Source organism: Ictidomys tridecemlineatus, chromosome 13, assembly GCF_052094955.1.
Source record: "Ictidomys tridecemlineatus isolate mIctTri1 chromosome 13, mIctTri1.hap1, whole genome shotgun sequence".
Lineage (NCBI taxonomy): Eukaryota > Metazoa > Chordata > Mammalia > Rodentia > Sciuridae > Ictidomys > Ictidomys tridecemlineatus.
Genome location: NC_135489.1, coordinates 55,325,941 through 55,341,649, shown reverse-complemented (window position 1 = coordinate 55,341,649; position 15,709 = coordinate 55,325,941). Strand labels below are relative to the sequence as shown.

Sequence of the window (15,709 nt, the reverse complement as noted above, 5' to 3'; positions counted from 1 at the left end):
ATTATAAGGAGTTAAAGGAAAGGCAGGCAGGAATGTGGTGGATACCATAATTGTTAAAGCTTAGTAAGAACAGCATTAGGTTCTACCTCATATTTCAAATCTACATTTACAAAATTAACTTACTAAATATATTGTTTGCTGCATGTAGGAGCATTAATGAAAAGCTTAAATTCATTAAAGGTACAAAAATTATATCTGAAATCCAAATCAGAATAATATGTTTTACTAGTTTGAATCCTGAATGCGATATGCTCATCATTCCATCTGAAGAAAGAATCTGCAAATCTGAACTTTTATAGAGATGTTCAAGGTCACAGGCTGAAAAGGGGATCCAGTAAAATGGTCAGGCTGCAATACGACCAGAGTTCATCAGTCACCATCTCCTACTCTTCTTTCCAAAATACAAGCTGAATTCTTGCTGGTGTTCAGTGAAATAAATGTCTTTCCTTCAGCAGAAAATTCACTAAGTACTTCCACACTGGGAAAATTATGTACATATCCATTCATTGCCATTATATTTTCTGAATGTTTTCAAGATCACTTGCAATCTTCTGAGACTTCCCAAGTATAAACTGAGCCCCTGAGGTTGAGAAATGTTAAGTCACCTCCAAAGTCTCCTATCTGTGACAGCAGAGACTCTGTTATTTGGATTCTCCAAGTAAAATTTCATTCATGAGTCACATTTTCCAGAAAACACATCCATTTCCTATATCTGCTGCTTGGAAAATGATCAACTGTGTGAGCCCATTAATCTAGCTAAGGTGTACCCAAAGATAACGGAAATAAACTATAAGTAGACCGTAAGGAGGGAGATATAAAGTTAAAACTCTTGTAATCAGTCCTCTTAATTATGCCACCCTCGCTAGCTAATCAGCCATTGACTGCCACATTCAAAGCAAACACCCTCCGTCATTCAACACTATCCAGTGAACATTGATTAATACTCTTGGGCTCCCTTGACTTTAAAAAGGAAACTTAACACTAAAAGCACACCTGATGGCATCCATGGATCAGAAGTTGGTTTGGTCAAGGTGTTCACTTGCTCCCAATTGAAGTCATCATCTTCAGCTTGACTATATCCACATGTGCTGTATGGCTCATCAAAAAGGCAACCACCTAACATGTGAAAGAATGAAAAGGAACGTTAAGTGACAACCAGACCTCTTAAAATGAGCTGTGATGATTACACCTACTTGATGCCAGAATCTAATTTAGCCTTTTTTGCTCAGGATCAGTAGATTTCAACATTACTGTATGCTTGCTAAGTATTGCTGAGTATTAACCATTCCTTGCCCTTACCACTATATTATGTTTCTCTCTAAAAGGAATCTAACATCTATAGAAGAAAATTAAAAGGAAGAAATTTTAAAATTCACATTTTCCAGATGTACAGGAATTTAGAAAATTAACTGTGCATTCAAAACTTTAAGAGAACTTCCCTGAGCATTCAATGGGTTTTCAACAACAACAAAATTTATCATTTGTCCCAAAAAATAGAGAAATTTTTTCAACCACAACGCTGGCACAATGGTAGAAGACAAGATGCAGTACAAACTATGGACAAAATACAAAATATTTTTCAAAAGATTATTCTAAAATCTAACATAGAAACAGCTTTCACTTTAATATTTTAGATCTGGGGAGGGGTCTCAAAATTAAAACAGAATATAAATTTACTTTATAGTCCACATAAGGCAAAAATAATTTCAAGAATAAACATGTGGTAAACATCTGCTTAATTTTGCTATTAAGAACAAAGCTATTTAAATAAAGAAACAAAAAATAATAGAGAATGCAGTATATGCAGAGCAGTTCATCTGTTTCAGCATCAACAGCATTCAGCACATTGATGATTGTAGATTTCACCTCATAAACTCTTAAACGTCCATTACTCTGAATTATTATAGATAGCATCAGCTCTTTATCCAAATGTTTAACATGGGGAGTGTGAGTCATTATATCAACCATATTAATGACTATGAAAATTCTACTATACACTATATAATGGATAATAAATATTATCATTCCATTGCTTAACAATAATAACATATTAATTTAAAATATTGATTATAAGTACTTGCCAATGAGAATTAAGATCTGGGTCAAGCAAGGCACAATGGCGTACAACTGTAATCCCAGAGTCTAGTGAGGCTGAGGCAGGAGGATTGCGAGTTCAAAACCAGCCTCAGCAAAAGTGAGGTGCTAAGCAACTCAGTGAGACCCTGTCTCTAAATAAAATATAAAATAGGGCTGGGGTGTGGCTCAGTGGTTGAGTGCCCCTGAGTTCAATCCCTGGTACCAAAAAAAAAAAAAAGAAAAAAAAAGATCTGGCTCAAGAAAACATAAATTTAAGAATATTAATCCACTATGTTTGTAATGTATCCATGGTGGCAAGAAGATAAATAGAATAGAAAACAAAAAATGGGCCAAGGACCTGAACAGACACTTCTCAGAGGAGGATATACAATCAATCAACAAGTACATGAAAAAATGCTCACCATCTCTAGCAATCAGAGAAATGCAAATCAAAACCACCCTAAGATACCATCTCACCCCAGTAAGATTGGCAGCCATTATGAAGTCAAACAACAACTGCTGGTGAGGATGTGGGGAAAAGGGTACACTTGTACATTGCTGGTGGGACTGCAAATTGGTGTGGCCAATTTGGAAAGCAGTATGGAGATTCCTGGGAAAGCTGGGAATGGAACCACCATTTGACCCAGCTATTGCCCTTCTCAGACTATTCCCTGAAGACCTTAAAAGAGTGCACTAGAGGGATACTGCCACATCGATGTTCATAGCAGCACGATTCACAATAGCTAGACTGTGGAACCAACCCAGATGCCCTTCAATAGATGAATGGATAAAAAAAATGTGGCATTTATATACCATAGAATATTACGCAGCACTAAAAAATGACAAAATCATGGAATTTGCAGGGAAATGGATGGCACAAGAGCAGATTATGCTTAGTGAAGCTATCCAATCCCTAAAAAACAAATACCAAATGTCTTCTTTGATATAATGAGAGCAATTATGAACAGAGCAAGGAGGAAGAGCAGGAAGAAAAGATTAACATTAAACAGAGACATGAGATGGGAGGGAAAGGGAGAGAAAAGGGAAATTGCATGGAAATGAAGGGAGACCCTCATTGCTATACAAAATTACATATAAGAGGTTGTGAGGGGAATGGGAAAATAAACAAGGAGAGAAATGAATTACAGTAGATGGGGTAGAGAGAGAAGATGTGAGGGAAGGGGAGGGGGGATAGTAGGGGATAGGAAAGGTAGCAGAATACAACAATTACTAATAGGGCATTATGGAAAATTGTGGATGTGTAACCGACGTGATTCTGCAATCTGCATTTGGGGTAAAATTGGGAGTTCATAACCCACTTCAATCTAATGTATGAAATATGATATGTCAAGAGCTTTGTAATGTTGTGAACAACCAATAAAAAAAACGAATAGAAAACAGATGTTGAGGATCACCTGATCTAACTTTCATGCAAATGCTCAAGTCAATTCCATGGAGACAGTCTCTGAAAAGTGTGACACTCAAAACTTAAAAAGGCCCAAATTTGCTTATTGAGAAGGAAACTCATTTATCTTAGTCCCATCCATGAAGAAATGTAAAAATATCAGAAAATGCAATCATCTGAAAATAGTTGTGATGTTCTAAGCCTTTATTTCTCTAAGCAAATCATGCTTTTTTTTTTCCCCCTCTTGAATTCCTCCTACTAGATGGGTTTCAGACTTTTAGTAGCATGGGCAGCTGTTCTTTGAACACTAGTCCAAAACACCAGAATTCAACTGGCTGCTTCCCTTGACCTCTGCTCTTTCAACAGCCCACATAAGGCACTTGTCCTTTCTGAGCTGCTGGGAGCCTTCATAACCACTCATCCTTTCCATATCACTGCCAGAGTTGTTTCTCTTTTAATTTTTCTGAATTAAAACACAGGACTGACATTCTCCCTAAACCCCACCTCATTTTCAGTGCATCATCGTGGCCTGTGGAGAGCCTTCAGAATACTGATCCTGTTGCTCAGGTACTAGTCATCCTGCCTAAATTTACATTGTAGGTTGAGCATCTCTAACCCGAAAATCCAAAGTCTCCAAAAATCTGAAAATTTCTTGAGTATCATTTTGATGCCAAAAGTGAAAAATTTCACACCTGACCTCATGTGATGGGTCACATTCAAAATTCAGGTACACTAAAAATATTGCATAAAATTAGCTTCAGGCTATGTATATAAGGTGTATGTGAAACATAAATGAACTTTGTGTTCAGACTTGGGTCCCATCCCCATAGCACCTCACTATGTATATGTAATTTTAAAAAATTCCAAATGTAAAACATTTCTGATCCCAAGCACTTCTGACAAGGGATACTCAGTCTGTGTCTGCAAATGTGATAGGCATGCTCTCAATGTCTGCCTCCCAAGTGCTGTTAAATGTTACATAGGGCAGAGTCCAGGAACTTTGAACTGTTTTAAATGGTCTCTCCCAGCTTTCTAGCCTTTTCTTAAGTCATTAGTTCCAGGCATGAGGGTGAAATCGACTCAATGACTCCACTAACACTTCTAACACTTCTAGTCTCAAGTAAACCTTCATCTGGAAACATAAAACTCATTATAAAGGGTAGAGCACTGCACTCAAAAGTTTTACCTTGACAACCATCAATCATTTGTATTTCCCTCTTACTGGATTTTAATAAGTTCAGATGCAAAGAGAATTCATTGAGTGCCTAATGCTAACAACTTTCCAATTTAGGATAAAAAATGATAAAAGATTGCACAAAATAGTAATGGTATTTTCCCCCACCTTAGTTGCAAACCCTAATTTTGATTCAGAGAATAGCTTCAAGTACTAAAGGGATAATCCCATCAGCAGTGCCATGAAAAAATAGTCCAAAAGAATGAAATAATCATAAATTTTGATATAAAGGGACCTCATGGAAAAAGCACTCCTGTGGAAGTCCTTTCATGAAATCTTAAACAGAGAGAAATAACTATAAACATCCACCAAACAGCAAAGGCTGGTTAAATATCTAGTTTACAAGACGGCTCCTGGCACTGAAGATGGACCCAGATAGCAAGGCAATAGCATGTGTGGCTGAGAGCAAACCCAGTAGACCAATACAAGGCCTGTGAGGGGATATAACTTTACCATTACAAAGCTGTTTTATCACTTGAAAGGAAATATAAAAATATAATATAGGTCTTTTTGGACCCATGTCTGGTTATTTAACCCCTTGAAAATAGAATCAACCATAGAATTTCCAATGGTCCTAGGATATACCCCCATGCACAACAATCTTTATTGGTGAGACCATGAAGATAGCAAAGGTGATTTTTTTCAGCTAAATAAGATTAAAGGAATTGACAACTGAATTAAAACAACCAATTAAAAAGAGAGCAATTAAGTTTTGGTTTTCAGGGCAGCAGGCAAAGCAGCAAAATATATACTCTCTTAGAGTCAAACCCCCAGATATATTTTCATGAAAACTGTAGATTTTAAGAAATGGTATCTGAAAGGCCATGGACAGGGTAGGAATTATGCTCAAAAGCAATACTGATTTTCTAACTATATCTTTCTTGCCTTGGTATTCCCTAGAGCTGCTACTTACTAAGCACCCAGTGAACACTTTTTAAAAGAAGAGGCAATGAATTCCCCCAAATTCTATGTAGGATCTAGCTGCAATAATTTTTGCCTGGAAATTTTTAAAAGAAGTATAATGTAACTTCCATCAAAATGATAAAAACAATCTTTATACAGCCTCACAAAATACCTTGCCTAATTCTTCTGGGGGTATCCCAAAATAAAACAGCTGGAAAAGGTGACTAATCACTGAACATGTTCATTTTTATTATGGTTGAAACTATAAGCCAGTTAAATGTTAATGAAGTCTCCACAAATTATGGCTTTAACATTTTTTTTATCCTGGCAATAATTAGATGGCAAGGCTAGTTGCCTATAAAGGTCACTCCTAATTTATGAAAATAAAATATTGTCATTTGCATATTGAACAAAATTTAACTTTCTTCTTTCTTTGGAGTAGCAGAAATGACAACAACAATAGTATGAAATCTTTAAGGTATAAGGTGTGAAGAACTGGCCTGCTTTTACCCAAAAAGGAACCCTATGAAATCTTTTATGTAATCATTCTATGTCCTACTGAATCTCCAGGCTTGGAAAAAAGACAAAGGAAGACAAGCTGACAAGGATTAGGGCCAACCATTGAAAGATATTGTTAAAATTTGGTTTTGATTGTGATCCATTCATGCCATCTTGACCCAACTCTTCTACATGCACTCTTCATTAACCAAATGTATCTCTACCAAGATGTGTGAATATTTTTTACTATGTTCCACCTGGTTTTGCAATAGGCAGCTGTAGATCTACTAAAGTGATTTCAGGATTCCTTCAAAGTAGCTACTTGTAGTCTGTAAGATTTGAGAGTGAGAGCCGCTACTTAAGACTGTTTATTTAGCTTGAAGTTATTAATCAACACTCAATATACTCAATATTCAGAGAAAAACCCCTGATCTACAAAGTTCTTTGCTACTGACAGCTACTATTGCCTCATATGGACCTGGTATCATCTCCATGCTATCTAAGAGACAATATGGTTATTATTTATTCTTCACAGCCAGAGAAAGACACTTATCTCAAGATGTCTGATTCAAAGAACTCACTGCAAAACCAAAACCATGCAAGTATGTATATGTATCATCTCATTTAATTTTCCTAAAGAACTATCTGTGTACCAGTTATCAGCATATATTATACCTCTCAAGTCTATACACACCTTTCATCACTTGCTCTGTAAAAATGTGTCAGGCCCAATCTGCCAGAAGATAAGATTCTCAGTAGAGGGTGTGGGAGAGACCCTGCATGAAGGAGGGGTTGGCCTCACTCAACTCCCTGGCAGGATTCTCAGCACACCATGGAGGGGACATCTTGGAGCCTGACTCCTCCAGCGATAGCAACTTGCCCCTGCACCTCTTCTGGGGATTGTAGCAGCAGGCTCCAGTGGAATACCTCCCATTCACAGCTTTTTCTGCCCCCTGCTTCCTCTCCAAAAAGGCATATTCCCTCCAAAGTTTGCAGGTACAGCCATATAGTGACTACTCTTCCATCCACTGGCCACAGCCCTGCCCTGGGTCTCCTGCTTGGCTCTACATCTGCCAAGATGTATGAACAGAGGCTGTTCCAATACATCTACTATTCCTTTATTCTGTAGAGCACTCATTCATCTGTACTACCCCAAGCTCTCTTATTCCAGTACCCCATTACAGTTGTTTCTTTTCCCCTTTCTCCCTCCCTCTCTTCATTCCTTCGTTCTTTGTTTCCTTTTTTCTTTCTTCATCTCCAGTTCTTTGTCACTTTTTGAGACAAGATCTTGCTGAGTTGGGGCTGGGGATGTGGCTCAAGCGATAGCTCGCTCGCCTGGCATGCATGCGGCCCGGGTTCGATCCTCAGCACCATAAATATTAAAAAAATTCTCTCTCTCTCTCTCTCTCTCTCTCTCTCTCTCTTAAAAAAAAAAAAAGATCTTGCTGAGTTGATGTGGCTGGCCTACTTCAGCCTTTTAAGACACTGGGATTATAGGTATACACCACCAGGTCTAGCAAGTTCATTATTCTTTATATTAAATTTTCCCTATCCAAGTTACTGTACTGTTTCTGTCTCCTCACTGAATCCTGAACAATGCATTCCTATTTTTACAAATGACAGTTTTAGGTGGTCAGATAGCTCCCCAAAACATCCCAGAGTTTCAGTGCAGGGCTAGTAATTCAACCAAGGTCTGCATCTAAAGTGCACGCTCTTTCAAGTCTATGAATTTTCACTTATATCTATCAAGTAAGTAAACAACACACTGACTAATAAATGAACTGTACTGTAAATAAGCTCCTGGAAGTGCTGCTTCTAAGAAGCAGTGGAGGACAATCAAATGTTAATTTCATAAACCTTTAAGATAAACACACATTTTGAATTGTTCTGCCTTTTACAGGTTAAATTGACTTATACACTCTAGGCAACCGTTCCTATTGTTGTAATTATAGTCCATTTAAAGTTATTTTGTAAAAAGAGTATAAGACTCCTTGAAGAGTTTTCTGAAACATTTTCTCATTTGTTCTAAATACAGAATGACCCCATTTAAGGCAGCTTTTATCAAATGCACAAAATATTAAATGGCTCTCTCCATAGAGAACACAGATAAAAAAAATAGTACTAAAGTATCCCCCCAGAAGAATTAATGTTCTATGTTCTATTTTCCTAAAATACATGCAATCTCAGGTGGTCCTATCCACTTGTTTCAGATTTTAAAACTGTTTTAGATAAGTGACTACACAATTCAAAGGATAAACAGAAAATGAACTATAATAGACATAATTGTTTTAAGAGTTAAAGAAAAAAACCTATACCAACATGCCAGAGTCCTTGCTTTCTTCTTATAAATCACACTGACATCTACATTTAATTGCCTGCCAAACAATAAAAGTATATAATGCCTCTTAAACTTTGAGTGTGCTGGAGATGTTTAGTGAATCAGACACTAAGCATTATATAAATGCTCTCCTACATAATTTAATCTAGCAAGCAGCTTTTACACATTGTACAGGTATTTAAATGGCTAATGCTGTGGCTCTATTGTAAAAAGCTTCATTTGCTCATGGATATATCTTACATAATACAAAGAAAGTGAGTTGTCTTGCTATGGCTTATTACACTTACCTCATACTTCATTTTATCATAATCAATGGATTCCTAATTTTTAAAAATGCTGGATTGCAACAAATAGCCACATATTTTTCTTATTGATCATAAAATCTGGTTAAACTAAATGGGTAATGGTATTTTTTCTATTTCTAAATGTTGTACAGATAGATGTACAATTTATTAGGAACTTCAGTGTCTCCATTCTTCCATATGCAAATAAATACTTCATAGAACTGCTACTGGATTTAATTAGAACACTTATATGAATTTCCTGTGTAAATATGAAACTACCTGAGAATACTAAGGTATTCTTACTCCTTGCACCACAATATAGAAAACTATAGAGTAGGAAACAGTTGTCTACCTCCCTAGTAATCGATTTGGAAAGGAAAAGAAAACCATGGACAATTTGCCAGAATGTCTTAGTAGACACTCAGACCTACATCAGTATTTACCATCTGCTCTCTGCAGTGGTTTGTGTCCTGAGCCCTACATTGCAGCAGTGATTCTCATGGACGATTCTGGGCCTGCTGCATCCCTGAACTTCATTAGAAGATTCTCAAGTCCCTCCCCCAAATTACTGAATCAGAAACTCTGGGATTGGTAAAGTACCCTCTGCTTTAACATGCCTCCCAGGGATTCTGAGGTACCCTGACAGCCACAGTTCTAGACTAATCTATTTAACCAGAATATTCTGGGAGCAACCCCAGAAGATTTTTTTAAAAGACCCTTTTAAAAAAGGACCCAGAATAATCTAATAGTTGACCTAGTTTAGAAAGGGTGCTCTAGATTAAACATGTTTAAGCATATATACACAATGGAATTTTACTCAGCAATAAAAGAGGATAAAATCATGGCATCTGCAGGTAAATGGATGCAGTTGGAGAAGAAAATGCTAAGTGAAGTTAGCCAATCCCCAAAAAACAAATGCCAAATGTTTTCTCTGATATAAGGAGGATGACTCATAGTGGGGTAGGGAGGGGGAACATGGGAGGAATAGATGAATTCTAGATAGAGAAGAGGGGTGGGAAGGAAGGGGAGGAGGCAGGGAATTAGCAAGGATGGTGGAATGTGATGGACATCATTATCCAAAGAACATGTATTGAAAACACAAATTGGGTGTCAACATACTTTATATACAAACAGAGATATGAAAATTGTGGTCTATATGTGTAATAAGAATTGTAATGCATTCCACTGTCATGTATTTAAAAAAATAAAATCAATTAAAAAAGAAAGCATATTATTTGTTTTTTTAAACAGCCATGACCATTCTAAATTTACCTACAAATTGTATGCATGTAGTACTCTGAATATGCTGATTATGATAAGTATGCATATAATTGACTTTTTAAAGCATTTCTAGAAAATATAAATATAAGTTGAGATTCAGACTTTTCTTTCATTTTCTTTCATTTGTCAGTGGATTATACTATATTGCTCAAAAGGGACATGGAAGAAAAGCATTTTGGAGGTTGGTGCTTGGAATAACTTAATAATTTAGTCATAAATCTCTCTCAGATAAATTAGGAAAACAAAATAGCACAGTTGGATCAAAGTGTTGCTCTAATTTTCTGCTAAGAAAGCCCTGAACTGTCATTTTTCTAAGTGGAACTACTCAATAAGAAGAGATATCCTACATGGAAAATGATCCTGGTTACTGGTCAGAAGTACCCAGGAAATTAATGAAAAGCAGAATTTCATTTAATTCACTCCTGCCAGTTTAATATGATTTATAAATCTATCTCTTGATGATTTTATTAGCATAAAATCATTATTTGGAACAGCTGATAAAATAAAGTCCTGAATTCACCAATGAGCAGTGCAGTCAAATCAATTGTTTATGTTCAGTTTAAAACAGCCATCCAATTGTTTAGTTCCCTGGTCGCTGATTAACCTAAGCTCACCTAAATGAATATCCTCAATGAACATTTTTTTTAACCCATTTACAATCACTAAGTAGAATTGACATATTAGGAAACAGTAAACATAATTTCATATATCCTCTTCACAAAACATTCATTCCAATTTGCTATCATTAGGAGAATTACTCAACTAACATCAGGTAACTTGTACAGCTGACTGTGCTGAAGGGGATCAGGGACCTGGGGTATAGTAAGTCCTGGATCTACCAGTTATATGTCTCTTGCTCCCTGAACAAGAAGATGAGCAGTCCTCACAGTGGAGATGCACTTTATCTAGATGATTTCAGTGAAGAAAAGGGAGGAGTGTGAGATAGAGAAAAGTCAATGTACTTGGTCCAGGAGCCTAATAGTCATATGTCCCAGAAAAGCTGGAACTGAACAGGTGCTCCCTCAATCTCACCCAGTTGGTCTCCATTCCTTCATGCCTTTCTTAGCATGGCACCCTGTTGGGGTCAGTGTAATTCTCATGTCTAAATATCTGAATGTTTTACTAAACATCAGTCCAAACTCTAAACCACCTAATTCTGTGCTCAAACAAGAAAATAGATATTCCAATGCCAAGGGGACCCTAGAGTGGTCCTGTTGAAATTACTGAGAAACAGTATGTTAATCTTCAATGCAGAATTTCCCTAATAGGATTTTAGGGACAATTCTGACCATCGACAAATCTCTGAAGATTTATGATCTACAGAATATAATTCCTTCATAACATCTATCATCTATTGCCTGGGAAACTGGGAAGGTTAAATTTGGTGGTGCTGGTGTAAGTGGGGTCATTTATACAAGATGATGACTGTAAAAGAAAGTCACAGCTATGTTTGGTTCATATCATACAAAACAGGAAGAAAGAGTAATAGAAATGTCTTTATCCACACTGCATTGGTTGGGTCACCTAACTCTCTGCCCAACATCTTATGCCCTTCATTGTTTCTCTTCTCAGTTTCCCATCCTCCCCGACAATTTGAGTTTCAGCTCAGGTCCCCATTTGATTTGAATCATTCCCTCATGTCTTCCCCCTCCAGCAATTCCACACATTCCCTGCATGCTGAATTTTATAAATGCATAGCTTTAAATACAAATACTCTCCCTCTACTTAAATCTATTCATCAGCTCCTTACTGCCCATGGGATAACACTCAAGTTTTATCATGTGACATATGTTGTTTTTCTGATTTGACCCAATTTACCTTTTCATCTTCTTTTCTTACTTCTGCTTCCCTTTAATTTTACACTCTAGTAATTCCCAGCTATCCCTACATTCACCTCCAATGACCGTGCTGCCATATGCCACCATCTGCTCATGCAGTCCCTGCACCTACTCAAGGCTTTCCCCACCCTGAGACCAGAGTCTACCTTAAAAACTCTATTACAATAATTAAATCCCAGCTCAGAGGCCATCTCACATAGAAACCTGACCTTTTCACAGATAAAATCAATCCTCCTTCCTGTGGACCACCATGGCAAAATATATCCGTCTTCTTGATGTTCTTAGAGTTCTACTGTGGGGCCACAGAACTGGACGTGTTTGCCTTCTCTACTGCACTGTGAGCTCCACAGACCAGCACAAGGTTTTTTGTTCATCTCCATATCCCTATCCCCAATCCTAGAAAAATACTTGCAAATCATTAAATACCTACTAGACTTAATAGAATTGTGTGAAGTTTTTTGTAATGTAGGTAAGAAAAAAAACTGCTTACTGGTCTCTTTGTTAGAAAGAAACACTGAAGAAAAAGCATCTAATTTAACAAATTATTCGATTTAACAAATCTCAGGCTACACCAATAGAAGAAGAAATCTTGACTCTAGAGTTTATCTGACTATGGCAATCCCGTCCCTTTCTCAGCCCTAGGGCTCCTAAGGACTTGGTGACAGGCATTAGGTAAGGTACTGGGGAGGAAAGGGAAGAGGACTAGAGGGAAGAGACAGAGGATAAAAAAGAAGTCCTTGTCCTCAAGGAAGATAACTCAGGGTACACAGATAGTTAAAAAGGGAAGGAATTCAAACTACTACAGGAGCCAAGAGAAAGAAAAATAATTTCCTGAAGGTCTCCTTTTCCTAAATGGTCCAGATAAAATGTAAACCAGAGAGTCGGCCATTAGATGTAACAATCTACTAGATACCCATGGCCTGCTATTCTAAGAATCTGCATAATGAGGCTGGTATTTGGCAGACCTCAACATAAGTCAACAAAAAGCTCAGAGATTTTGTGTGTATCCTGCTGGAGCTCTGGTTTAATGTCTCAGTCAGTTGTGTTTGATTTTAGGTTTTAAACATGAAAAGAATGTTAATGATTACATATTATGCATCTTTCAAGTTTATGAAACATAAAAGTAGTTAATGCTTACTCAATATCAAATTTAGCCACTCACCATAAAGAAAGGATGCTTTGAAGAAAAGTAATTTGTTCCATAATTTTTAAGATTAGAAAGCTGAATTCCATGCAAAATTCTCCAAGCCTAGAGCAATATTCACAAGGCACAAAAGTTAACATGAATCAGCTTTCCTAGCAGTCATTTCACATGATCAATTAGTTGCTAAAATATAGAGAATTAAGGACATTAACTCTTCTAGAGGTCAATATGGTTGGAGTATATTTCTTGTTCTAATTGAGTGTTTATTTGATATTCTCTTTACCTTTTAGCAGGTATTTTACCGCTGTCTAAAAGTAGCAAGCCATCTGAGAAAAAGGCCCAGGACCAGGAAGGAGAAGTCTGGGTCCCAGACCTGTCCCTGCCTGCATATGGCAAGACAACCAGGCACCAGAGAGGAAATGTGATGAAAATGATATAACTCTGTCACCAAAAAGGATCAAGGTGAGTCGCAACCTTGCTGATTTAAAAGCTTTCCTCAAATGGTGGAACCACCATTTGATCCAGCTATTCCCCTTCTCGGTCTAAGTTATTCCCCTTCTCGGTCTGTTCCCTAAAGACCTAAAAAAGAGCATACTACAGGGACACTGCTACATCGATGTTCATAGCAGCACAATTCACTATAGCAAGACTGTGGAAGCAACCTAGATGCTCTTCAATAGATGAATGGATAAAAAAAATGTGGCATTTATACACAATGGAGTATTACTCTGCATTAAAAAATGACAAAATCATAGAATTTGGAGGGAAATGGATGGCATTAGAGCAGATTATGCTAAGTGAAGCTAGCCAATCCATAAAAAACAAATGCCAAATGTCTTCTTTGATATAAGGAGAGTAACTAAGAACAGAGTAGGGACGAAGAGCATGAGAAGAAGATTAACATTAAACAGGGATGAGAGGTGGGAGGGAAAGGGAGAGAGAAGGGAAATTGCATGGAAATGGAAGGAGACCCTCAGGGTTATACAAAATTACATACAAGAGGAAGTGAGGGGAAAGGGAAAAATAATACAAGGGGGAGAAATAAATTACAGTAGAGGGGGTAGAGAAAGAAGAGGGGAGGGGAGGGGAGGGGAGGGGGGGATAGTAGAGGATAGGAAAGGCAGCAGAATACAACAGACACGAATATGGCAATATGTAAATCAATGGAAGCGTAACTGATATGATTCTGCAATCTGTATATGGGGTAAAAATGGGAGTTCATAACCCACTTGAATCAAAGTGTGAAATATATCAAGAACTATGTAATGTTTTGAACAACCAACAATAAAAAAAATGCTTTCCTCATCTTTTCATCTAGAGAATAAACTACCTTCAGGAATAAGAATTAAATGATTTTGCACCCATGCATGTGTTTATGTATACATATATCTTATACTGTGCCTACCTACCTACCAATCCACTTACCTACCTAGCTAGTAAATAGGCTAATGTTCATTTTTGTTCCTATTTTAGTCCACAGTGTTCTGTCTATGAAATAGCATGGATGTATTATATCATTGTTTTCCTAAACTGTGATGGTCAGAACACTCTGACCCTTTTTAGATTATCTATCCACTGCGAACCCTTCAAAAACCCTACTTCCACAGATACATTCAATTTTCATTTACTTTTTTTTTCTTTGATACAGGGTCTCCCTATGTTGCCCAAGCTGGCCTGAAATTTCTGGGCTTAGGAATTCTCCTGTCTCAGACTTCTAAGCAGCTGGGACTATGACATCCATCACTGAACCTGGCCAATTTACATTACATGTTGGAAGATTCCACTGATTATAAAGAAACTGGGCTACAAAAGTTAGTATTTGACAACTTTGGGTATAGATTATCTTAAAATTCTATCCTAAGATCACAAATTCATTTCTTTCTCTCTTAATCATTCTTTATTAGTAATAAAATGTGTTGTTGTGTATCAAGTATATTTCTGAGAGGGATGATTATAATATTTTAAAAAGTGAATAAAGTTAAATAATATAAGCAAAAAAGATGGCTGAGCTCAATGTTCAACCAAGAAGACAAGGATTAGGAGGAGGCAGAAGGTATCCTATTGATATAAACACCAGCAAGGGCCAGTCAAGCTACTGATCTATAAAAAAGCCAAGATCAAAATAAGGTCACAAAACAAGGCAGCCACATCCAGTATCCTCAATCCTATGTGGTCTAAAACCCAGCTGAGCTGACTGATCCAATCCTAGTATCTAAAATGATTAAATCATATATATTGAAAGGATTGCCTAATATAGGTGGGCATGGCAGTATAAGATGTAATCCCTTCTGAGGCAGGAGGATTGCAAGTTCACATATTGAGGCCCTATGCTACATATTGTGACCCCTTCTTAAAATTAAAAATTACAGAATCTGGATGCAGCTCAGTGGTAAAGTGCCTCCTAGTTCAATCCCCAGTACACACACACACAAAAAAAAAAAAAACCCACCTAATATGATTTCAGTAGGATTCTTCCTAGCTCACTACTAACATCTAAAGTTATTTGAGGGGTCTGAGGGTATGAAATGCTGTATATAAATGAATTCATACTATCAGTCCTCTAATCACATCCACTCCAAAAAGTATTTCTTTAGAGCTATAGTACACAGGTCCACAAAACTACCCATAAGTTTAAATAACTAGATAATAGGTATTTTGTATTTTCAAAAATTACTTAAGAACATTTGACATATGAAAGATGGATGGAG

At 37.0% G+C, this 15,709-nt stretch overlaps 1 protein-coding gene across 9 annotated transcripts in view; it reads right to left on the bottom strand.

The window, feature by feature from the left end:
* The window catches only part of Ptprm (protein tyrosine phosphatase receptor type M), an 807,906-nt gene that overhangs the window by 632,909 nt on the left and 159,288 nt on the right, over positions 1 to 15,709 (bottom strand). For all 9 annotated transcript variants that reach the window (XM_021734384.2, XM_078030368.1, XM_078030369.1 and 6 more), the window contains exon 2: positions 994 to 1,116. In XM_021734384.2, the coding sequence (XP_021590059.1) occupies positions 994 to 1,116 (123 nt within the window). The remainder of the gene's footprint in view (positions 1 to 993; positions 1,117 to 15,709) is intronic.